General features: G+C 45.3%; 1 protein-coding gene across 7 annotated transcripts in view; it reads right to left on the reverse strand.

Moving 5' to 3' along the window:
• Positions 1–23,968, reverse strand: part of SHROOM3 (shroom family member 3) — a 208,949-nt gene that overhangs the window by 33,616 nt on the left and 151,365 nt on the right. For 5 of the 7 annotated variants that reach the window (XM_083756224.1, XM_083756229.1, XM_083756227.1 and 2 more), the window contains one exon: positions 13,227–13,358. In XM_083756224.1, coding sequence (XP_083612350.1) covers positions 13,227–13,358 — 132 coding nt within the window. Of the gene's footprint in view, positions 1–9,644; positions 10,199–13,226; positions 13,359–23,968 lie in introns of those variants that run through there. The other 2 variants (XM_083756225.1, XM_083756230.1) reach the window with 2 other exon arrangements.

A 23,968-nucleotide genomic window follows, 5' to 3' on the forward strand; every position in this document is an offset into this window, starting at 1 on the left:
CTGCTCGGTCCCAGCGCCTGCCAACCTAGCAGTTCGAAAGCACCTCCGGGTGCAAGTAGATAAATAGGGACCGCTTACCAGCGGGAAGGTAAACGGCGTTTCCGTGTGCGGCTCTGCCTCGCCAGATGCAGCTTTGTCACGCTGGCCACGTGACCCGGAAGTGTCTCCGGACAGTGCTGGCCCCTGGCCTCTTGAGTGAGATGGGCGCACAACCCCAGAGTCTGTCAAGACTGGCCCGTACGGGCAGGGGTACCTTTACCTTTACCTTTATATTTTCACCCAGGTTTCCCTGTTCTGGATTGCAAATGTTGGCAGATATGAAGTTGCCTTGTGACATTCATCAACACTTTTGACAGCAAAACTCTGGCCAAAGCAATATCAAATGAGCTTGGTATTTGGCCCTAGGCGGTTTCCTCCTGTTCCTTGTTGCTTATCTAGTTTTTTCTTGGATTAGCATACTCAATAGCAAAGCTTCCTAGAAACTCCAGTTCTTGCATCACTTTGAGACACAAAACCTCAGTTTCCCTAACCCATCTGAGAGGTCTGGAGGTAGGCAAACACACACACACACACATAACCCTGCAAGGAATTAGCTCAGGGATAGGCAACCTAAGGCCCGGGGGCCGAATGCGGCCCAATCGCCTTCTCAATCCGGCCCTGCAGTCTTCAGGGGAGTAGAACCTTCAGACTGACTTTCTTTGTGGGACCATAAAACCCAGGTGGTTGCTCCAGGGCATTGCTAAGTCTTCTTAACTGCAGGATTGCTGGCCAAGGTTCTGAGATTTAGCCAGCCAGTGACCTCTGGATCAGCACCTCCAGTTCTGTCCAGGGTCCTGATCTGTGATGGATCAGGAGAGTAAGATGATTCACACGACACGGTAAAACAAGCTACGGTTTAGGAAGTCCATGCAATATGAAGGTTATTAGAGAGGAGTTTGCAGCTGCTTCCTGGTCCTTTTGGTTTAGCATGTTGTCCATAGGAAAGCTCATGGTTAAGCTTTGCTAACCAAGAGTGTTAATCAAGGTTATAGCTTGTAGTTGGCTTAACTGTGAGTCCCAGTTCAGACAAGATCCTAAGCCAAACTTTGACTTAGCACAGCAGTAAAAATGGCCAGGCAGGAGGTAAATGGCTGTGAGCTTCTCTCTGGGAGCCTACATATCTGCATGGTCTTGCTAAGCCATAGTCTGCCTTGCAGTGTGGGGCAAACCAGATCACTGTGTTGCAGCAGACACCTAAATAGGTGTTCTTTCCTCTTGCACATAAAAACAGGAAATGCAGTCCTATCTGCAGCTGTTATAAGTTATATGAAAAAACCATTAACACCCTTTGAAAGCATTCTGCTCAATTAGCAAAGGGCACCTTCTTAGGCAATCAAAGGACTTTTAGTTGACACATCTAACCAATTAACTGACAGAATGCTGCAGCCCTAGAGGCTCCTGCAAAACAGCCTACATAAACACCAGGCATTTCCCTTTCAAATGATCTATCGGTACCAGCGCACTCTCTTTGCTCAAAGTAAGATTTCGATAGTTCATTCTCCAGAGCCATCATAAATGCCCTGCTGTGTTGATATTGTGACTCTGCTGCTATTTTAGTTAGTTTAGCATATTATTAAACATGTCCTTTGCTCCTTGAGAGGAAAGACGGTACTGTATATAAATGAAATAGGAATAAGCTGTTCAACTCAATGTAAACAAAACAGAAATGAGAAAGTCATTATTTGGAGAAATGGCTTGAAAATGGCCCATGCTCCTTCCTCATTAAGGAATCCTGGATTTTTCATTATTTTAGCTTTTATAGAGGTACATTCAAAGTTAGTCGTACTCAGAGCAGATCCACTGAAATTCATGAACGTTACTAACTTATGTGCACTCATTTCAATGGGTCTGCTCCAGTGATTCCCAAACCTTTTGCCCCATGGACCATGTGAAATTTGCTAATGACTTTTCTGCCTGTTGTAGCAATTGTATCTCGCTTTACTAGGTGCTTCCTCCCCCCCCCCCCCATTGTATTTGTATCACTCCTTTGATTTCTTATACTGTATTTTATTCTACTGCAATCTGAATTCTGCGGAATTCAAACTGCAATGCAACAAAACAACAATTAAGAAATAAAAGAAGAAATAAAAACGCAATTAAAAAATGGGCCTTAGCTGGAGGCTCTGGGGATTGAACCTGGAATCATCTGCACTGAGCTACAGTGGGGGCAGCACCTATGAGGAATGTTGATTTAGGCCACCACATAAAGTTTTCCTTTACATAACTCTGCCAAAATCACACCAAAGGTTTGCAGAGAGGACAGGAAAAACTAAAGCACTTAGAAGCTTATTAGGATTTCAGTTGCACAAAGCCTCAATCCTCTAAAAAAAAATTGTTGGTTGCAATCAAGATGAAGCCACATTGCTGACAATAGCATGCTGGGAATTAGGCCAAGCTACTGCAGCTTGATTCCTCCATCCTAAGCCTGTCTATTTAGGTTCCTAGAACTCTGTTACCATGTGCCAAGGCTGGGTTGTAAGGGAAATGTGATAAGCACAGCATTATTCCACCAAAGTAGCACCACTTCCAGAGGTGCTGTTTCACATTTAAGGAGGTGGGAAAGAGTGTTGTTTTTTTACTGAGATGAGTGGAGAATACAGCAATGTTGAAAGGCCAGCTCTTGCTTATATGCAAAGTTAAATTGCAAAAAAGCAATACAATCTTAGCAAAGTTGTCATCGATACCAGCCAGTATCTTTATTTAATGCAAAGAGATTTTTGCCTTTAGCAGGTATGTCTAACCCTCATTTAGTGCTTTAAAGCAAGTCATTCAGTGGTTAAAACCAGTGGCTTGGTCAAAGACCCTGGTGTTTGCTTCTGAGGAACAGGGGTGTTGTTGTTGTTGCTGCAGGGGTGTTGTTGTTGTTGTTGTTGTTGTTGTTGCTGCTGTTGGGGTGTCCTCCTCCTCCTCCTCCTCCTCCTCCTCCTCCTCCTCCTTCTTCTTCTTCTTCTTCCTCTTCTTCTTCTTCTGCGATCACTCGTAGCCAAGTAAGATTGTCTTCCATAAACACGGTTTTAACAATGAGCCCGTAAGTGACTCTGGAGGCCAATTCTGGAACCACACGTCCTTCCACAGTGGGGACATTGGTTTCCGGGTAAGAACAAATCACAATGTGGATTTGCCAGGTGTGCCTTCCTCTTAGCACATTTCTCCCTTGCATCCTGAGTTGAGTGTCTTCAAAGCCCATAACACCTTTGGTAAAGGTTGTTCTCCAACTGGAGCGCTCCCAATTGTTGGTGTTTATACTACATTTTTTTAGATTTGCTTTGAGACAGTCTTTAAACTTCTTTTGTTGATCACCAGCATTATGCTTTCCATTTTTAAGTTCGGAATAGAGTAGTTGCTTTGGAAGACGATCATCAGGCATCTGCACATGACCAGTCCAACAAAGCTGATGTTGAAGAATCATTTCTTCAACACTGGTGATCTTTGCTTCTTCCAGTACACTGGTGTTAGTTCACCTGTCTTCCCAAGGCCTGAGTCCTAGGTATTTTGCCCCAGGCCTTAAGTTTTCCTCCCATGTTTAAACTTTGCTTACAGGGTGGACTTTCCCTCTGAAAGTCCATCTGATTTTGCATCTATACATAAATATTGGCACCTGCAAAGTTCATGCAAATTTGTGACATGAGCTACAGCCCTTCTCCCTGAAACTATTTCCCTCCAGTCATTTTTCTCTTGGCAGGGATTCCTTCTGCTTTTAGAGAGGCTCACGGGTGGGGGGGGGGGGGAGATGGGGAGCAGCTTGGAACTTTCCTCCAAACAACTCATGTTCTACTGCACATATGCTCTGCTTTGTAGGGATTTGACAACAATTGATGGGACTACCAGCATTACGCCTAGCTTGTCACAAAGTGCAAGCATGCACATCAGTGCCACCATCCAAATTAAATACAGTGTAATAATTTCCAATTATTGCTTAAATTAATTATGTTTATCTACTGCTTTGCAAGGGATGCGGGTGTCGCTGTGGGTTAAACCACAGAGCCTAGGACTTGCCGATTGGAAGGTCGGCGGTTCAAATCCCCGCAACAGGGTGAGCTCCTGTTGCTCAGTCCCTGCTCTTGCCAACCTAGCAGTTCAAAAGCACGTCAAAGTGCGAGTAGATAAATAGGTATCACTCTGGCGGGAAGGTAAATGGCATTTCTGTGCGCTGCTCTGGTTCACCAGAAGCGGCTTAGTCATGCTGGCCACATGACCCGGAAGCTGTACGCAGGCTCCCTTGGCCAATAAAGTGAGATGAGCTCCGCAACCCCAGAGTCGGTCACGATTGGACCTAATAGTCAAGGGTCCCTTTACCTTTTTACTGCTTTGCATACTGAAAGTATCACACATTTGAAGGTCTAAAAAAGGAGTGCATTGTCTTATTTTTTCCCTGAGTGTCCCTAGTGTACACAGGTATGTTGGAGTTTTGTGCATAAAATAATTTTTTAAATAAATAAATAAATAAATAAGTAGCATCTCAATTAATAAATATTAGTAACAACTAAGCTGCACTGGCCATGCATTGCTAGAGCATCCCTGCCTCTTTCCTTTTAACCTAAAAGCCCCCACAAAATTCTCCCTGGGGTATCATGCAGCACCAAGACAGGAACCGAGGCAGTGAACATGAAGTTAAACAGAACCATGCTGGATGTTGCCAGGTCATAGGCCATAAAGCCCCCAAGTTTCCCAGAAGACTAAAAACAGCTATTTTATCCTTTCCGCAATTTCACACATTGCTATGCCATCCCATTAATCTTTCTGTGTTTACACAAGTAAATGAGAGGCATGACTGCTGTCAGTGGCAATGGCCAAGGCTATGGGAGGCAAAGCCTGGAATTCCCTCCTACTCAAACATTCTTCTCCAGTGGAGCTGCTTCCTGTTTGCAAGCACCGCTCTCAGCAAATGTATACTCGCCACCCACATTGCAACACAGAAAGGTGCCTTCCAAGGGCACAAACCAGAAAGCTACTTAGGTAAGCCAGAGTAGGACATTGGATGGATGGATGGATGGATGGATGGATGGATGGATGGATGGATGGATCTATTTATCTATCTACCTACAGGGAGCCAGTGTGGTGTAGTGGTTAAGAGTGGTGGACTTGTAATCTGGGGAACCGGGTTCGCGTCTCCACTCCTCCACATGCAGCTGCTGGGTGACCTTGGGCCAGTCACACTTCTCTGAAGTCTCTCAGCCTCACTCATCTCACAGAGTGTTTGTTGTGGGGGAGGAAGGGAAAGGAGAATGTTAGCCGCTTTGAGACTCCTTAAGGGGAGTGAAAGGCGGGATATCAAGTCCAAACTCTTCTTCTACAGTGGTACCTCAGGTTAAGAACTTAATTCGTTCCAGAGGTCCGTTCTTAACCTGAAACTGTTCTTAACCTAAGGTACCACTTTAGCTAATGGGGCCTCCTGCTGCCGCCGCTGCGCGATTTCTGTTCTCATCCTGAGGTAAAGTTCTTAACCCGAGGTACTATTTCTGGGTTAGCGGAGTACCAAGGTACCTCTCTCTCTCTCTCTCTCTCTCTCTCTCTCTCTCTCTCTCTCTCTCATCTATCTATCTACAGAAGAGGAAAAAAGCATCAAATGGTCCTGAATGAATATACTAAGAACCTTAATAAAATAACTGCATGCCCAATGAGTTCAAGTGGAAACCCTCCGAAAGAGCACAAGAATGCAATTTATTGAGCATTTCTGGTAAGGTAACATCTCACCTAGGATACTCAAATTGTTCTGCCCCTGTGGAAGGTTTCCATTAAAATGAACTTGGCGTTTCACAATTGGATAAGACTTTCCTGTCATATCCAATCTGGTCCTTGGATTGCGTTCTGACAAGCACACTTAAAAGCGAAAATCAAAACTGGCAGGTGTTTTAAACTCCCACTTTGTTTTAATATTGTTCAGGATATTCAACTGTTATTGATTTTTGAGCTGTTGACAATTCAACAGCTCCTTCTTTCTGTCTCTCAACACACACACACACACACACACAGAGAGAGAGAGAGAGAGAGAGAGAGAGAGAGAGAGAGAGAGAGGGGCAACAACTGATTTATGCATGTCCCATTGACACACAATTGTGCATGCGCGCACGGCACCAAACCCAGAAGTGACCCAAAAACATCACTAAAATGCCACTAAAAGGGTAGGGTGGGTTGAAACGGGGGCAAAATGCTTTATGTGGATCCCGTCAACGTGCGCAGGGGTCCAGAATGTAACCTCTGCACAAAACAAGGATTGCCTGTACTTCTGAGTATTTAAGAGAAGCTCAGAACTGCTATAAATGTGTAGGATTTGTCATCAACCTAAAAATAAGCAAAGATAAGGCCAAAAGAAAACCAAAAGGCCACTTTTTCCCGAGTGAAACCTTGTGTCTTCAAAGGCCAAACTTGCACACAGAAAAAGCAACAATTTTCCGTTTGCTGCCAAGTCTTGACACAAGGCTGGCTGCTTTCGCTGATCATTGTGCTTCCATGCACATTTAAAGCACCCAATATGTGAATCTGACCTGTGCCATACTGCATTAAAATCATCAAATAATGGCCATTTGCAAAAACTGGCCTTTTTCTTTCTGCTGATGTTTTAACCGTCTCTGATGCAAGTGTCATATGCTCAGTGCTTTTGCCTGCAAAAGAAGATAATCTTCTCTAGAAGTACAGACCCAGATGAGTAGACTGTATGGGTGTATCTAGAGCTTTTCAAACTTTTCATGTTGGTGACACACTTTTTAGACATGAATCGTTTTGTGACACAGTTATTCAGTTTTACTAGCAAGGTAAAGGTAAAGGTACCCCTGCCTGTATGGGCCAGTCGTGTCCGACTCTAGGGTTGTGCGCCCATCTCACTTAAGAGGCCGGGGGCCAGCGCTGTCCGGAGACACTTCCGGGTCACGTGGCCAGCGTGACGAAGCTGCTCTGGCGAGCCAGCACCAGCACAGCACACGGAAACGCCGTTTACCTTCCCCCTATAAAGCGGTACCTATTTATCTACTTGCACTTAAGGGTGCTTTCGAACTGCTAGGTGGGCAGGAGCTGGGACCGAAAGACGGGAGCTCACCCCGCCGCGGGGATTCGAACCGCCGACCATGCAATCGGCAAGCCCTAAGCACTGAGGTTTTACCCACAGCGCCACCCGCGTCCCTTTTACTAGCCCCTTACAAGAGGTTAAACTAGCCCCTTACAAGAGCATTTGTGCAACACACCTACACACTGCAGCCGACACATTAACGTGTCACAACAGTTTGGAAAGCTCTGATCTAGAGAGAGAAAGAAAGACCAACCGAAACAGAATATAGATATATACTGTATATACAGTCATACCTCGTGCTACAGACACTTCAAGTTGTGTTTTTTCGGGTTACGGAAACCCAGAAGTACTGGAATGGGTTACTTCCTGTTTTTGGCTGTCGCACATGTGCAGAAGCGGTAAATCACGCTTTGTGCATACGTAGAAGCGCCAAATCGCAACCCGCGTGTGCACAGACACACTGCTGCGGGTTGCGTACATGCATCCCGCACGGATCATGTTCACAACCCGAGCGTCCACTGTATATAGAGAAAGAGACAGACACATGTACACAACTGTACAATTCTATGACTCAACAGCCACTTCTTCTCTGCCCCACCTCAATCCACACACATATCCAATGATCATATTACAGTGGTATCTCGGGTTAAGTACTTAATTCGTTTCAGAGGTCCGTACTTAACCTGAAACTGTTCTTAACCTGAAGCACCACTTTAGCTAATAGGGCCTCCTGCTGCTGCCGCGCCGCCGGAGCACAATTTTTGTTCTCATCCTGAAGCAAAGTTCTTAACCTGAAGAACTATTTATGGGTTAGCGGAGTCTGTAACCTGAAGCGTATGTAACCTGAAGTGTATGTAACCCGAGGTACCACTGTATCAAAGAGACTTACAAGAAAAAGCAAACGTGTTTTGTCTTGGGAACAAAGTTTACGGACATTTACAGCAACTGCATCACAGAATCCTTTTTGTTTTTTTCTTTCCATGCTCGTGCTACTGTAGTGCCCTGCCGGCTTTTACAAATATGCGCGTGTAGTTCTCGGGGTGTGGCAGGCAGACAAGCAAACGCCACCCACACATTCCTGCAGCCAAGTGCTGCCAGCATCTGCCAACACATTTAGACACAAGGAAAGAAAGTGTGGAGGAGGGAGAGAAAGAAAACAGGCACACAAAGACAGAACCAGGATATCCTGCACTAGAAACGAGGCTTGGGGACAAAGTTGGTAAGGCAATTCGCTTTATTTACCTTATGGCTTTAAAGCTCTCTTATCAACTATGCTGCTACAATATAAAGGACTCATGTTTCTTCCTTTGTCTCACCCATCTTCTAAGAACCTTATACCACAAACTGAATGCAACCATCACAAGGCGAATGTCTACACAAATAAGAATACAGGGAACATAAGCTGCCACCTAAGAAAATAATTCACGCATGGCAGGCAGAAGTTCTTTTGAAGTTTTTCTCTGCTGTTCCCACTGCCAAAGAGGCAAGGTGATGTCCAGTTTAAACAGAAAATGTCACAGGGAGCTTGGGAAACGGACGCATCACAGCGTTTGAAATTTGCCAAGCACCAGGCACACTTTGCACCTGGCTATTCGCCACTTGCGACCAAGTGAAGGTGCCAGGGTGCCAGGACGGCGCCTGATGTCTCCACCATCGGGAAGTGAATCCCTGGGGATCCCTGGATCTTGCCTGTTTTCACACACTAACAACACATCCTGAAGAATTCTATCTGTGATATTTTATCTGCACAATCAGAATGAATGTCAGGAACCAGAAAGTCGTATTGAAGAATACAACTTTTGAGTCATCTGGCCCCTGAATGGCAACTAGACATTCTGTTTTGGCGACTGCAACCCTGGTTTAAGGAGCCATTTGGAGCCAAGCTTATATATCCGAGTTTATAACACTGATGCATCATGTTATTCACACATGAAATCCTTCTTTGGGTAGCAGGCTTTAATTTATAGGGCTCCAGGAGATCTGAGCACCATGTAGCAGCTAGATTCTTGATGAATCGCCAGAGGAGAGGACTGCTACACTCAAGACCTGCTTCTGGGTTTCCCTTTGGGGGTATCTGGTTGGTTGCTGTGAGAACATCATGCTGGGCTAGATGGGCTTTTGGCCTGATCCAGCATGGCCCTTCTTATAATAAAATCATAGAATTGTAGGGTTGGAAGGCACCTTGAGGATCATCTAGTCCAGCGATGGCCAAACTTGGCCCTCCAGCTGTTTTGGGACTACAGTTCCCATCATCCCTAACCACTGGTCCTGTTAGCTAGTGATGATGGGAGTTGTAGTCCCAAAACAGCTGGAGGGCCAAGTTTGTGCAAGGCAGGAATATGCAGCTGTCCCATACGGGGATCAAACTTGCAATCTTGGTGTTATCAGCCCTAAACTCTAACCAACGGAGCTATCCTGTTCTTGAGAATACAGAATCTTGCATTCCCAACTCCACTTATCACCTTAAACTACATTGTTCAGAATATACAATTAAAATTCTTTCTCCATAGAGAAAGGGGAGAGCAGGGAAAACAGAAGATGTAAAAGAATAAGAGAAGTAGAAAACAAGAGGAGATGGAACTGGAAAACAACCAAGCCACACCTGAAACTTCTTCTTTTAGCCAAACCTTTCTGAGGAACACCAGCAACCAGGATCTCGGGATCTCTCTTCCTAACCGCTCTTCTACCAAGGCAGCTGCAAAGAAGCATCACAAATGCCCAGAAGCTGAGCTTTGCCCACAACACAAGACTTGACTTTTGCACTGTCTCTTCTCTCCAGCCCTGTACCAGAGGAGTAACAGGTAGCTGGGAAGGACCTTGGAGGAAGTGGGGTAATTGCCATGATCTAATCAGTGTCTTGTTGATTATCCTTGCCTCCTCCAGAAAAGGTGAGACTTGGTGATTTACAAGAAGAATATTTGGCCCACACCTCCAACAACACAGCACTGCATCCTCTGCTTCAACAAGGCTGAGCTGGTTCCGTATATGTGCGGGCACAGAGGACAAAGGCATCTATTTTTTCATCTAGTAATTCAGATTTTTCTCCCCACCCTCAGATGTTTCTGCTCTGTCATGCAGTAAGGGAACAGCCCCCATGTTCTGTACTGCAGGGATGTTTCAGTGTTGCTTCTGTTCAGTGCTCAGCAGAGACATCACCTTGCCAACAAAGATCCGTATAGTGAAAGCTATGGTTTTCCCAGTAGTGATGTATGGAAGTGAGAGCTGGATCATAAAGAAGGCTGATCACCGAAGAATTGATGCTTCTGAATTATGGTGTTGGAGGAGACTCTTGAGAGTCCCATGGACTGCAAGAAGATCAAACCTCTCCATTCTGAAGGAAATCAGCCCTGAGTGCTCACTGGAAGGACAGATCCAGAAGCTGTGGCTCCAATACTTTGGCCACCTCATGAGAAGAGAAGACTCCCTGGAAAAGACCCTGATGTTGGGAAAGATGGAGGGCACAAAGAGAAGGGGACGACTGAGGACGAGATGGTTGGACAATGTTCTCGAAGCTACCAGCATGAGTTTGACCAAACTGCGGGAGGCAGTGGAAGACAGGAGTGCCTGGTGTGCTCTGGTCCACAGAGTCATAAAGAGTCAGACACAACTAAACGACTAAACAACAACATGCTTAAGAGATGTAATAAAATCCAGAAAGTCGAAGGAGCCATATTACAGAGCATTCTGTAACAGAGTTTATGGAACCCAGGAACAGTGTATGTGAACACACTGTTGCAGTTAAACAGTTGATAGCAGGGTTTCCCAAACTTGGGTCTCCAGCTGTTTTTGGACTACAGCTCCTATTCTCCTTGGTAGCAAGACCAGGGGTCAGGGATGATGCGAACTGTAGTCTGGAAACAGCTGGAGACCCAAGTTTGGGAAACACTGGTAAACAGGATGGGAAGCAAATCATTGCCCCCTCATCCGCCAAAGAACCACCTGGATGATGCTGCGCAATGACTCTATAGGTTAGCTTATTTGCAACCCTGGCTACTTCCTCCATGGTGGCTTACTTGTCTAGTACTGATTGGCATCAGCAATGTTTGGGAAGAACATTGTCTGGAAAAATTTTTTTCCAGTGCTTTGTTTTTCCCATGGAAAAAATTCAGTTCATAAACTCATTAGTAACAATGAATGCAATTCCAGTTGCAAACGCAATATCGGGCAAGCCTGGCTGTTTTGAAGTTGAAGCACGTTAGTCCCGATCTCTGTGGCGCAGTGTGACAAAAAATAATAATCATAGGGTACTTTTTGAAAAAGCTGTGTTTCCTAAATACAATTAAGATAAATGCTAGTTAAATTCTCTCTCTCTCTCTCTCTCTCTCTCTGAAAGTTTCCTGATGCAAATTACCCTAATGGCCTCTTTCCCTAAAGAGAGAGCAAATTTTCATTTGTTATAGTTGAGTGCATATGTCTTCCCTTCTGGAAAAAAAACAGAAATAAATCTAATGGCTTTTAGTAATTTCCTCCGTGCTCTAGCCCACAATCTATCTTGTGTAAGCATTTTCTTTCTGAGGATATTGTGTCAGCCACATTTGGAAGGTAAGATGTATTGGGAATCAAGTTGGGAAACAATGGCAACAGGTACGCATAGTACTACATACCCTAATTTGCCCTGGAAACTGTAAAATCTTCCCATTCGAAATGGAAAACCAGAAAGCTCACATCACTAATTGGCTAGCAGTGCCCTGCTATTGTGTGAAATGTTTCCTTACCAGCCTTGGGCTTCCCAAAAGGGCAGCTGGTGCCAGCCAGGAAAATCTCCATGCAGCAGAAAGGAATCGTGTGACAGCCACTGTTAAGTAATAGAAGGCTGGAGAGGAAAGTCACCCTGAATATGTGGCCAGAGTGTAACTTAACTACCATGTAAAGATAAAGGTAAACGGACCCCTGACCATTAGGCCCAGTCATGGCCGACTCTGGGATTGCGGCGCTCATCTTGTTTTATTGGCTGAGGGAGCCAACGTATAGTTTCCGGGTCATGTGGCCAGCATGACTAAGCCGCTTCTGACGAACCAGAGCAGCGCATGGAAACGCCGTTTACCTTCCCGCCGGAGCGGTACCTATTTATCTCCTTGCACTTTGACGTGCTTTTGAACTGCTTGGTTGGCAGGAGCAGGGACCGAGCAACGGGAGCTCACCCCGTCGCGGGGATTCGAACCACCAACCTTCTGATCGGCAAGTCCTAGGCTCTGTGGTTTAACCCACAGCGCCACCCGCGTCCCTTGTAGAGTGGCCCAAAGGAACTGGCCATACAAAGCATATATCTTGCATACATTGTGTGCCTCAGGCTGCAATGTGAAATATGAAAAGTTGCTTTTAGCACCCACCAATATGGCGCAGGAGAACAAGAAAGACAGAAAACAGGAGTAGACAGAGGAAGATCATGTGTTGTTCCCTCTGACATACTTCTGGCAGGGAAGGGACCCAAAAGTTCTAGCTGCACGTTCTGTTAACGGAAGCCTTCTAATCTACACCCTCATTTGGGATTTCTTTTTAAAGACTCCCAAAGTTATCAAAGTATGCTAGATCCAGACGATACAATAATCTTTATTGTCATTGTACTATATAGAACAACAAAATTGAAAAAACTACGTAAGACATTCAAAAACCAACAAGCCTGCTGTCCCAGCTATCCCAACCTGGTTAGCCCCCTAAAAACTATGATACCAAGACACTACTAAGCACAGACAAAAAGAATGACCAAAATTATCTTGTATAGGGCAAGTGGCTCTAAAGCAAGGCTGGGGAGCAGGATCCGGCAGGTGGAACTAAATTTCTTCAGCCCCCAGACCCGGTCCACACCGCTTTGACAAGTAAATGTCTATCACCTGGTGTCAGTAAGAAGTCAGGTAACTTAGCTTCAAAGGAAATATTTGTGAGTGCAAACTTAAGAGTAGGCTCCCTACTTCCTTCCAGACCAGGTGGAGTTGAAGCTGGGATGCAAAGGAAAAAAAACATGGAGCTGATTCCAGTGGGCCTTGCATTTGCTGCTAATTTTAAAGTGCACCCAAGGCTCGCAGAAGCACAATCTGGGGCACATTTTAATGTTCCCAGTGGTTCCTTTGCAGCTGCATCTTTAACCACCCCACACATGACAGCAGAGGTTCCCCTTGCCCGGCCTAAAGTATACAAGAAAGTATCAGAAGTGCAGAAACATTGGCAGAAATGTTCCACTCCTCACCTGTTCTTTAAGCGCAGTTTAACTCCAGCAGGCCATGGGGTTTTGCTGTATTGCAAGTCAGACCTGAGACACTCTGAGCTGAGGGAACGGGAAGCTGTAATCTCAGGATGTCCTTTTGCTGCAAAGGTATCCCTGGAGAAAGAAACAGACCAAAGAGAGGGAGCTTGAGGACGGTGCAATCACACTTCAGCAAGGAGCATTCAGGATGAAACAACTCCTCTCTTTTTGAATAAAATGCATTAGAGACCACAGATGCATATACTTGATGCTAATATTTATTTGAGTATTTCTGTCCCGCCTTCCAGCATGAAGACCACAGAGGTGTTAACAATACAATAATGAAATAATCATAAACAACCATTTAAAAGGAAATGGAACAACCCAATAAAAAGCCACGAGACATAAAAGCAGCAAGATGCAGGTTTGATTCAAAGCAGGATCTTCTGAAAGCCTGAGAGAGGGCAAAATATGTACTTCAAAGCAAGTCTGTTGAGCTCAATTGGAGCTACTCCTGGGTGAAGCATGTGCAGGATTGTAGCGTTGCGCTCCCAGAATCAGGTTGTCTAAATCCCACTGCAGCATCCTGAATGCAGATTCGCAATTACCATATTTTTCACTCTATAAGATGCACCAGACCACAAGACGCACCTAGTTTTTGGAGGAGGAAAACAAGAAAAAATATTCTGAATCTCAGAAGCCAGAACAGCAAGAGGGATTGCTGCGCAGTGAAAGCAACAATCCCTCTTGCTGTTCTGGCTTCTGGGATAGCAGCGCAGCCTGCATTTGCTCCATAAGACGCACACACATTTCTCCTTACTTTTTAGGAAGGAAAAAGTGAGTCTTATAGAGCAAAAAATACGGTATATAGCCTGATCTTGTTTGTGCCAAAGCAAGTACTACCTAAGTTCAAAGGGGAGGGGGATAACTCCCTAATAAATGTGCAAAAGCTAAAAGAAATCTGTCTTCTGCCAGGCCAGACTGTCATGTTCTGACAGGCAGCAGCTATGCCAGGGAGAGGTTACCTGACATCTTTTCAACAGGAGACACCATGGACTGTGCTTGAGGATTGTTCACACAAAACATGGGCTCTGCTACCCACTGAGCTATAGTTCTTCCCCATGCATTGTAGCTCCGGTCATAATAAAATAAAAAACCTGACAAAACGAATGCAAAGCCAGCAAAAGGGAGAGAGTTTTCAGACATAAATTGCAAGACTGACTCCCATAACTGAAGCCATTAGTACAAGGAGCAGAGAGTTTGGATTGCAGTTTAAAGATGGGTGCTGTGAAAAGAGCTGAATACTACTTCCTTGTCCTATGCCACAGTTGCTATAGCTCTCGGTCAACTGAGATGGAGGTTTGTTATTTCCCCGAACTTAATAGTAGTATGGGAGTTCAAAACAAAGCAGAACAACCCTCTCTGATTCCAGTCCTGGTTGCTCACACATATACTGCACCAACCTCAATCTGCAACAGACACATACCAATTTAGTGTTTTCAGAACTGTGGATAATGTATCCCAACTTTATCCCAAAGTGCAGAAAGACTGTACCCCTCCAGATTGCGTGGGTTTTGTCTTGTCTTGCACAGGTGAATTACTCTGCAACATCTCACTGGTGCAATAATAGTGCATTAGTGGTGGTTTACATCAGACCACCCGCACAGCTGTTCTGTAATGCTTCCATGGTGTTACTGCACTATTGCCGTTTGGAGGAGCTGCACTGCACCATAGAGCAACGAAAGCAGAACAAAAAGAAAATCAGAACATTTGTGGTACATGAGCTCAGAATGAAGTTACCAGACATGCACAGACTTGAAACATGGCATATGTTTGCCCCACAACCTTTGCACATACAGTGGGGCCTCGCAAGACGAAAATAATCCGTTCCGCGAGTCTCTTCGTCTAGCGATTTTTTCGTTTTGCGAAGCAACCCTATTAGCGGCTTAGTGGATTAGCGCTATTAGCGGTTTAGCGGCTATTAAAGGCTTAGCGGGTGGCGCTGTGGGTAAAAGCCTCAGCACCTAGGGCTTGCCGATCGAAAGGTCGTCAGTTCGAATCCCCGCGGCGGGGTGCGCTCCCGTTGCTCGGTCCCAGCGCCTGCCAACCTAGCAGTTCGAAAGCACGTCAAGGTGCAAGTAGATAAATAGGGACCGCTTACTAGCGGGAAGGTAAATGGCGTTTCCGTGTGCAGCTCTGGCTCGCCAGAGCAGCGATGTCACGCTGGCCACGTGACCCGGAAGTGTCTCCGGACAGCGCTGGCCCCTGGCCTCTTAAGTGAGATGGGCGCACAACCCCAGAGTCTGTCAAGACTGGCCCGTACGGGCAGGGGTGCCTTTACCTTTACCTCTAAAGGCTTAGCAGCTTAGAAAAAGGGGGGGAGCGAAAAAAATCGCAAGACTCGCAAGATGTTTTCGTCTTGCGAAGCAAGCCCATAGGGAAATTCGTCTTGCGAAGCGCATCGAAAAACGGAAAACCCTTTCATCCAGCGGGTTTTTCGTCTTGCGAGGCATTCGTCTTGCGGGGCACCACTGTATTAACAGTATTGAAAGTGAAACTGCATGTAACTGCCCCAATAACATCACAAGCACAAAACCATCATGAATACAAAATAGAAAGGATGCCAGGAGCGGCCTCTTATCTGGGACTACATGTGGCTGCCATGATATCCTCAGAAAGAACTATGCTTAATACCAGATGGAATTGTAGGTTGGAGGGAGAAAATCACTAGAAGCAAATAGGGTTGGCATATTTCAAGAAGTAGGGACGCGGGTGACGCTGTGGGTTGAACCACAGAGCCTAGGACTTGCCGATCAGAAGGTTGGCGGTTCTAATCCCCGCGACGGGGGGAGCTCCTGTTGCTCGGTCCCTGCTCCTGCCAACCTAGCAGTTCGAAAGCACGTCAAAGTGCAAGTAGATAAATAGGTACCGCTCTGGTGGGAAGGTAAACAGCGTTTCCGTGCGCTGCTCTGGTTCGCCAGTAGCGGCTTAGTCATGCTGGCCACATGACCCGGAAGCTGTAGGCTGGCTCCCTCGGCCTATAGAGCGAGATGAGCGCCACAACCCCAGAGTCGGCCATGACTGGTCCCTTTACCTTTACCTTATTTCAAGAAGTAAAACTCCAGACAGTTGTTAAGCCCCAAACTTGTTGAGCTTTTTTTGCAGAATTAATCAAAGGTTGAACTCCAGGACTTCAAGCAGGGGTCTCTCCCAGCCAGGCCAAGAGCACTGAACCTGGGTCCTTCTCTGCACACAAAGCGATGCTCTGCCATTGAGCTATGGCTGCTCCCTGTACCTTCCGCAGCAAAAGGATGGTACAGTGGTACCTCTGGTTGCGAACGGGATCCGTTCCGGAGGCCCGTTTGCAACATGAAAAGAGAGCAACCCGCAGCAGCGCGTCTGTGCACACGCGGGTTGCAATTCGCCACTTCTGCAAATGAGCATGATGTCATTTTGCGCGTCTACGCAACACGCGAATGGCAAAACCCGGAAGTAAACCTTTCCAGTACTTCTGGGTCACCGCGGGACGTATCCTGAAAGAACGTAACATGAAGCAAACGTAACATGAGGTGTGACTGTACGCTGAAGAGCCAAAGCTCCTGATCCTCAAGACTGGGATGAAAAAGAACAGGGAAGAGAAACAGCGGAACAGAAAGCTGTGTGAGAGGGAGACATTCTGTCCTTCCCTCCCCGTCAATAAAAGAAGAAAAGAGGGCTAATGACAAGGGTGCTGGCATGGCTGTTCTATGTTTAGGGGGCTTATGGCTCAAGCCACATGCCATCCTGTGAGGCTTGGGGACGCTTCGGATAGCTGAGATTCCATAGCGTTGAGGGAAAAGAAAGAGCAGCCTTCTTTGAGGCAACCCAAACCTTCCCGTCACCCTCACTCCTTCCCATACGTGCCAGGCCAGGAATTTTAAGCCGCCACACTGTCCGTTAGAGCCAGGAAAGTGGCAGCGCCCGCAAGACTTTCACCCACTAAAAGGGAGATTTGCAGCGCCCGGACGGCATTCTTGCACAAGCCTGTTGCCGTATGTCACGGCTGGGCTTCAAATCCTCCCTCAGCTGCTCGCCCTCGGCCTTTCCTCTAAATCCCAGCCTGCTTAAGCTTCCTCGCTCAACATGTGCTGCTTCTCCGCATAAGCCGGGAAGGGCCCTTTGGCGCGTTCGTGACTGAGGGCACATGGTGGTGGAAAATCACTTCAGGTGGTCATCTGGCGTGAGGATGGCTGCCTTTCCCCCATCAGCAAAACAACTAGCAGACCAGCGATCACGGAGCAGTTAAGAGAAGGGTCTGGCTTGCTATGTTTGCCATGACGTCACACACTCACTTTCAAATTTTACCTCACAAGAGCCAACTGTGATACGAGGCAGAACACGTTGGGCTGAACCAGGAAAAAAGGCCTGTGTATGAATGAATCCCTGCTGAGTTGAGAGGCTCTCAAAAGTGGCCTTCAGCTTTTTTCATGAAAAAAGTCGGCGCTGGAGATTAAAAATTAATATGCAAAAGTTTATTTAGTATTATTTTTAAAATCATTTTTTATTAAGTTTCCCATTTTAACAATCCAATCAAATCACACTGAATGTTCCAAGTTGTACAAATACATATCAAATAGTCCAAATATTCTGCCTAAATTATATTTTTTTTGTTGGGACTTCCCATGCTTCAAGTTTGGGGGGGGGGGGGGGCTCTGATCATCTCATATCTCTGCTGCCTTGAATAGTCTTTCCTAATATGCAAAAGTTTAAAAGGCGCAAGGAAATAGGATAATAATATATTAAGGATGGAATAACAAGTAAAAGTGAATAACGCAACAATAACAAAAATAATAGCAGATAAAGAAGATCGCACACGGGTGGAGGGATGTGCTGGGCTGTTGGGGGGGAGAGGTTAAGGGATTAATTGAAATTGTTAAAGATTGGTATAGGATTTAAGAGATTTAAATTTTCATGAAGATTCTATAAGGAAAGCAGAAAGCAGCAAGAAATATCAAGTAAAGTTATCGGAGAGGAAATCAGCGTAAATGAAAACACGAGACTTATGGTTTTGTTACATATGATTTTATTTTGGAGTTGCCTGTTTATTTTGGAGTTGTTTGTTGTAAAGAATGTATATTATGTGAATAGAATAATAAAGGATTTGGGGGGAAAACACACACAAAAAACCCAAAAGTGGCCTTGAGCAAGTTGCTTCCTGCCACTCTGATCTGCCCCGCAGGGGTGTTACGAGGATAAAATAGGATAATCCTTCATACGCTGCCCTGAACTCCTGGGAGGAAGAGCAGAATAAACAAAACAAGGCACCTGTCAGATCCAGTCTGTAATATAGGGGTGGCAAGGCTAGTTTACAGAGCTGTTGTCAAGGATTAAGGGTGATGATGTTACATGAAGCAGGCCTACCTGACCTGGGATCTGCATATCCTAGGCCAGGCATCCCAAACTCAGCCCTCCAGATATTTTGGGACTACAACTCCCATCATCCCTAGCTAACAGGACCAGTGGTCAAGGATGATGGGAATTGTAGTCCCAAAACATCTGGAGGGCCAAGTTTGGGGGTGCCTGGCCTAGGCCTTCCCCCTGCCATACATTTAAAGCACTCTTATTCCACTTTAGACAGTCAGGGCTTATCCCAAAGAATTCTGGGAGTTGTAGTTCATAATGGGTGCTGAGAATTGATAGGAGACAAGCACCTCCAGTTCCCCTTATGCAGCTACAATTCCCAGAGTATTTCAACTGTCAATCCCTCTTCCCAGTGGACTCTGGGAATCATAGCTCTGTTTGGGGAATAGGGGGTCTCCCAAAAACTTATAAAGAGGCTCCATTTTTCTACAAAGAGGTTATCGGATTGTCTATATGGTAAAGTACACAAATACTGTGAGAACCAGAGAAATATTATTAGTTATTAAATTCATCTATTTTATATAACCAAATCACAGAATTAAGGAGTCCATAGCTAGCCTATGCCCAGTTATTTATTCAGTTTTAGTTATTACTTCTTCCCGTCCACCCCCTAAAATGGTTTGGGGGGCAGGCCCAAATAACCTAGCGTCTCTGACACTGTCCTTGACACACACCCTACTTTTTTGCCGACAACATCCCTTTACTAAGTGGTAGTGATTGGTCCAAGGTCACCAGGGAAGCAGAGGTCTTCATGGCTGGCCCGGTGTTCCTACATGACCATATTGGCTCTCTTTGTGCCACAGCCAAAACTCAATCCAAATGTAACCCAGTGTGGGGAATATATGAAGCATCACAGTAGAATAAAGAACTTGCTCTTTCCGAAACTCACAATTGTTTTGTTTACCTCACTCACACAGCCAAGAGGTCATCCCTGAGTTGTTGAGCAAGATTTAGGACTGCTGATGTTCTTGATAAGAAGCACTGGAAATGAGCCCTTTTAATTGTATGACACATTAAAAAAAAAAAAGGCTAGTCATGTCCTTCACCTGGGCATTAGAAAATTAGATGGAGTGCTGAACAGTAACGATTATAAGTAATTGGACCAATATTAAGTGAGATTAGAGAACAGGTAATTAGAGGTTGCATTCTTAGCATGAACCAACTTAAAAGATGGAGGGAGAACCATTTCAGAGCCGTCTCTGGAATGCACCACAAATGGAATTTCACATGGGTAATGTTACTCAATTCCTCCTGTCAGGTAGCTCAGTTCTACCCTGATTTGTAACTACGGCCAGACTCCACTCATCCCCTGTTTTTCCTGTAGGATAAAGAGGTGAAAGTGAGCCTAGAGAGGTGAGGGCGAGACTGTCTCCTCCTGTGTTGCTGTTTTTTTTTGGGGGGGGGGGTCTTCACCAAAACATGGAAATATTGCTCTGCTTCACATGTGACTGTGGAGGGTTTTCTAATGTATTAATGACCCCATGATGAGGAGACAGCATACCTAGAAATTTATTGGGGGACCTATCAGACAGACAGACAGACAGACAGACAGACAGAAAGAAAGAAAAAATGTAACACAAAGGCAGTGAGTCCTAAAAAGGAGGGATCAACTATCACCTCATGCATGAACTTAGAAAGGGGACCTAGGCAAGGCATTCTCTATACAGTGGTACCTCGGGTTACATACGCTTCAGGTTACATACGCTTCAGGTTACAGACTCTGCTAACCCAGAAATCGTGCTTCAGGTTAAGAACTTTGCTTCAGGATGAGAACAGAAATCGTGCTCCAGCGGCGTAGCAGCAGCAGGAGGCCCCATTAGCTAAAGTGGTGCTTCAGGTTAAGAACAGTTTCAGGTTAAGTACGGACCTCCGGAATGAATTAAGTACTTAACCCGAGGTACCACAGTACAGTGGTACCTTGGGTTACATATGCTTCAGGTTACAGACTCCGCTAACCCAGAAATATTACCTCGGGTTAATAACTTTGCTTCAGGATGAGAACAGAAATTGTGTGGTGGCGGCACAGCAGTAGCGGGAGGCCCCATTAGCTAAAGTGGTACCTCAGGTTAAGAACAGACCTCCAGAACGAATTAAGTACATAACCAGAGGTACCACTGTACAGCTCAGCCTGCCTTCCCTGCTTCCAGCTCACCAAACACAAGGAGGGGCACAGCTCCTGCACTTTTACATCAGAATATAAAAAAGCCCTGCTGGATTATGCCAAATGCCCATTTAGGTCAGGGTTCTGTTCTCACAGGAGACAACCAGATGCCAACAGAGAGAGAGCAAGAAAAAGCAACAGACAAATGCCAACAACTGAGAGACATACTGCCTTTGACCACAGAGGGAGGACATAGTCATTGTGACTTAAGGTCATAAATTTGCCTAATCCTCTTTTCAAACCAGCCGCACTGGCGGTCATCATTGCATCCTGTGGTATTAAACTCCATAGTTTTAACTATGCACTTAAAAAAAAAAATTATTAAGAATTTCCACATAACCAATTATCAAAAACATATCATCTTCATTCCCCCTCCCTTCCGCCCACCCCAGACTTCCCTCAACTCCTCTCTCTGGTTTTTCAACACATATTATTCTCTGCATATTATAAAAATGTAAAGATCCTTAAATTATCTATCTGTTATGTTAACAATAATAAATTTGTGTATGTTTATTCAAAACCTGCCAAGGAGTTCTGATTTGTTTTTTAAAGTAATTTGTAAAAAGTTCCCATTCTTCTTTAAAGCCACAGTTGTCCTTGTCTCGCAGTTTGTATGTCAATTTCGCCAGTTCCACATAATCCACCATTTTGCCTCTCTTGAATCGTCCAACATTCAGCTTCCTCCAAAGACCCTGGGTTCCCGCATTATGATATAAGTACACCTACTGATGATATTCCCTCATCTGTACAACTACTAAAGGCGCGGAAGTCCTGTTCTCTCTTGCAACTGGCCACCCTAGTCCCCAGCCACCTGCAATATGAGGTTAATACAGACCACACTTTGATTAAAACAAACCGGGTTATGTGCAAACCAGGCCAATGGCAGCCCTTTCTCTTTGCTCCATTAGAATGAAGAGGAGGGGTTTTCATTCAGCTCACTTTCATGGAATGAGGAGGAAAGTAGCTTCAATGGCCTGTAGCTCCTTGAATTCTGCTACCCTAGGCAGCTGTTTTTGGTGCCTACTGGGTTAGCCTGGCTCTCGGTGCAAAGGTCTAATGCGAGCAAGATGTGGTCTTGGGTCAATCCCTGTTTATTACAGTTGGGTATCTGGATGAGTTGAGTGCCCAATCACCTCATCTGTCTCCTGAGAAATCTCTATGTGGGACAAGAAGATACAGTTAGAACTGGATATGGAGCAACTGATTGGTTCAAAATTGGGAAAGGAGTACGACAAGGCTGTATATTGTCTCCCTGCTTATTTAACTTATATGCAGAATTCATCATGTGAAAGGCTGAGCTGGATGAATCCCTAGCCGGAATTAAGATTGCCGGAAGAAATATCAACAACCTCAGATATGCAGATGACACAACCTTGATGGCAGAAAGTGAGGAGGAATTAAAGAACCTTTTATTGAGGGTGAAAGAGGAGAGCGCAAAATATGGTCTGAAGCTCAACATCAAAAAAATGAAGATCATGGCCACTGGTCCCATCACCTCCTGGCAAATAGAAGATGAAGAAATGGAGGCAGTGAGAGATTTTACTTTCTTGGGCTCCATGATCACTGCAGATGGTGACAGCAATCATGAAATTAAAAGACGCCTGCTTCTTGGGAGAAAAGCAATGATAAACCTAGACAGCATCTTAAAAAGCAGAGACATCACCTTGCCAACAAAGGTCCGTATAGTTAAAGCCATGGTCTTCCCAGTAGTGATGTATGGAAGTGAGAGCTGGACCATAAAGAAGGCTGATCGCCGAAGAATGGATGCTTTTGAATTATGGTGCTGGAGGAGACTCTTGAGAGTCCCATGGACTGCAAGAAGATCAAACCCATCCATTCTGAAGGAAATCAGCCCTGAGTGCTCACTGGAAGGACAGATCCTGAAGCTGAGACTCCAATACTTTGGCCACGTCATGAGAAGAGAAGACTCCCTGGAAAAGACCCTGATGCTGGGAAAGATGGAGGGCACAAGGAGAAGGGGACAACGGAGAACGAGATGGTGGGACAGTGTTCTCGAAGCTACCAGCATGAGTTTGACCAAACTGTGGGAGGCAGCGGAAGACAGGAGTGCCTGGCGTGCTCTGGTCCATGGGGTCACGAAGAGTCAGACACGACTAAACGACTAAACAACAACAACAACAACATCTGGATGAGTTGTGCTCAGTGCATTGTGCCCAGTCTGACTTTTTTATATAAAAAAACTGTGCCCAAAAAAGCCTGAGATGTGTTTTTATTAAAAATAAACGAAAGCTGGCGTTCTCAGGATTCCAACCTTTGCGCCGGGTTCCGTGCATTCATGGCGCATGGCCAGATACGAACAGCCCTATTCATAGCCACGGTTGCAAGTGTTCATCCCCGAATAGAACAGGCGAGCATTTGTCCTGCCTTTTAACACACAAAATAAGGGCTTTCAGGAGCTATTTCAGACTGAGTTATATCCTACTGACCCATCTCGCCCCCCTCAACGTTGGCAACAGCATTTGAAATGTTTTCTCTCTCTACAGAGATCACTTCTAGCTGTTCACTGTTATTTATACCAGCTGCTCCCATTGTGCCTTTGGAATTTCATGCCACACACATTTACTGTACAAACACATTCTGTGAATGCTTTCTTGGGCTTAGCTGGATGGGATGACACCCAGGGAAAGTTAGCCTAAATCCTATTGAATTCAGTTAAGCGCTTGTGCCCCACTGGTTTCTGTGGGTCCTGCAGTCCAAAGCTATGCATGTTTACTCAGAAGTAAGCCCCTGCTAGTTCCACAGTGCTGACTCCCGAGTAACTACGCATGGGGTTGCAGCTGTGGATTTTCAGCTCTTTGCACAGCACTATCTCAGCCACAAAACAAATGCATATAATCCCTTTCTTAGAAGAAGATATCTGTTGTGGTAGTCATGGCAACTTTTAAACCCTTTCGGAGACCCCCTAAAGTCTCAAAACACCAATATATACTGACAAGTGTAGAAATATCAGATTAAAGAACATTTGGTTTAGAGAAGTACTGTGTTGGTGGTATAAGAAAAGATACAAACTTGATGCATTTTTTTGGGACCAGTGGCACCCCACACCACTTTCCCCCCCATATTGCTTCAACCCTTCCTCAGGTGGCTTTTCTACATCCTTGAACACTTGCTTGCTTACTTACAGGCCAGAATCAGTTCACTGTTACATTTGGGACAACTTTCC

Source organism: Podarcis gaigeae (assembly GCF_964106915.1).
Source record: "Podarcis gaigeae genome assembly, chromosome: 9".
Taxonomy (NCBI): domain Eukaryota; kingdom Metazoa; phylum Chordata; class Lepidosauria; order Squamata; family Lacertidae; genus Podarcis; species Podarcis gaigeae.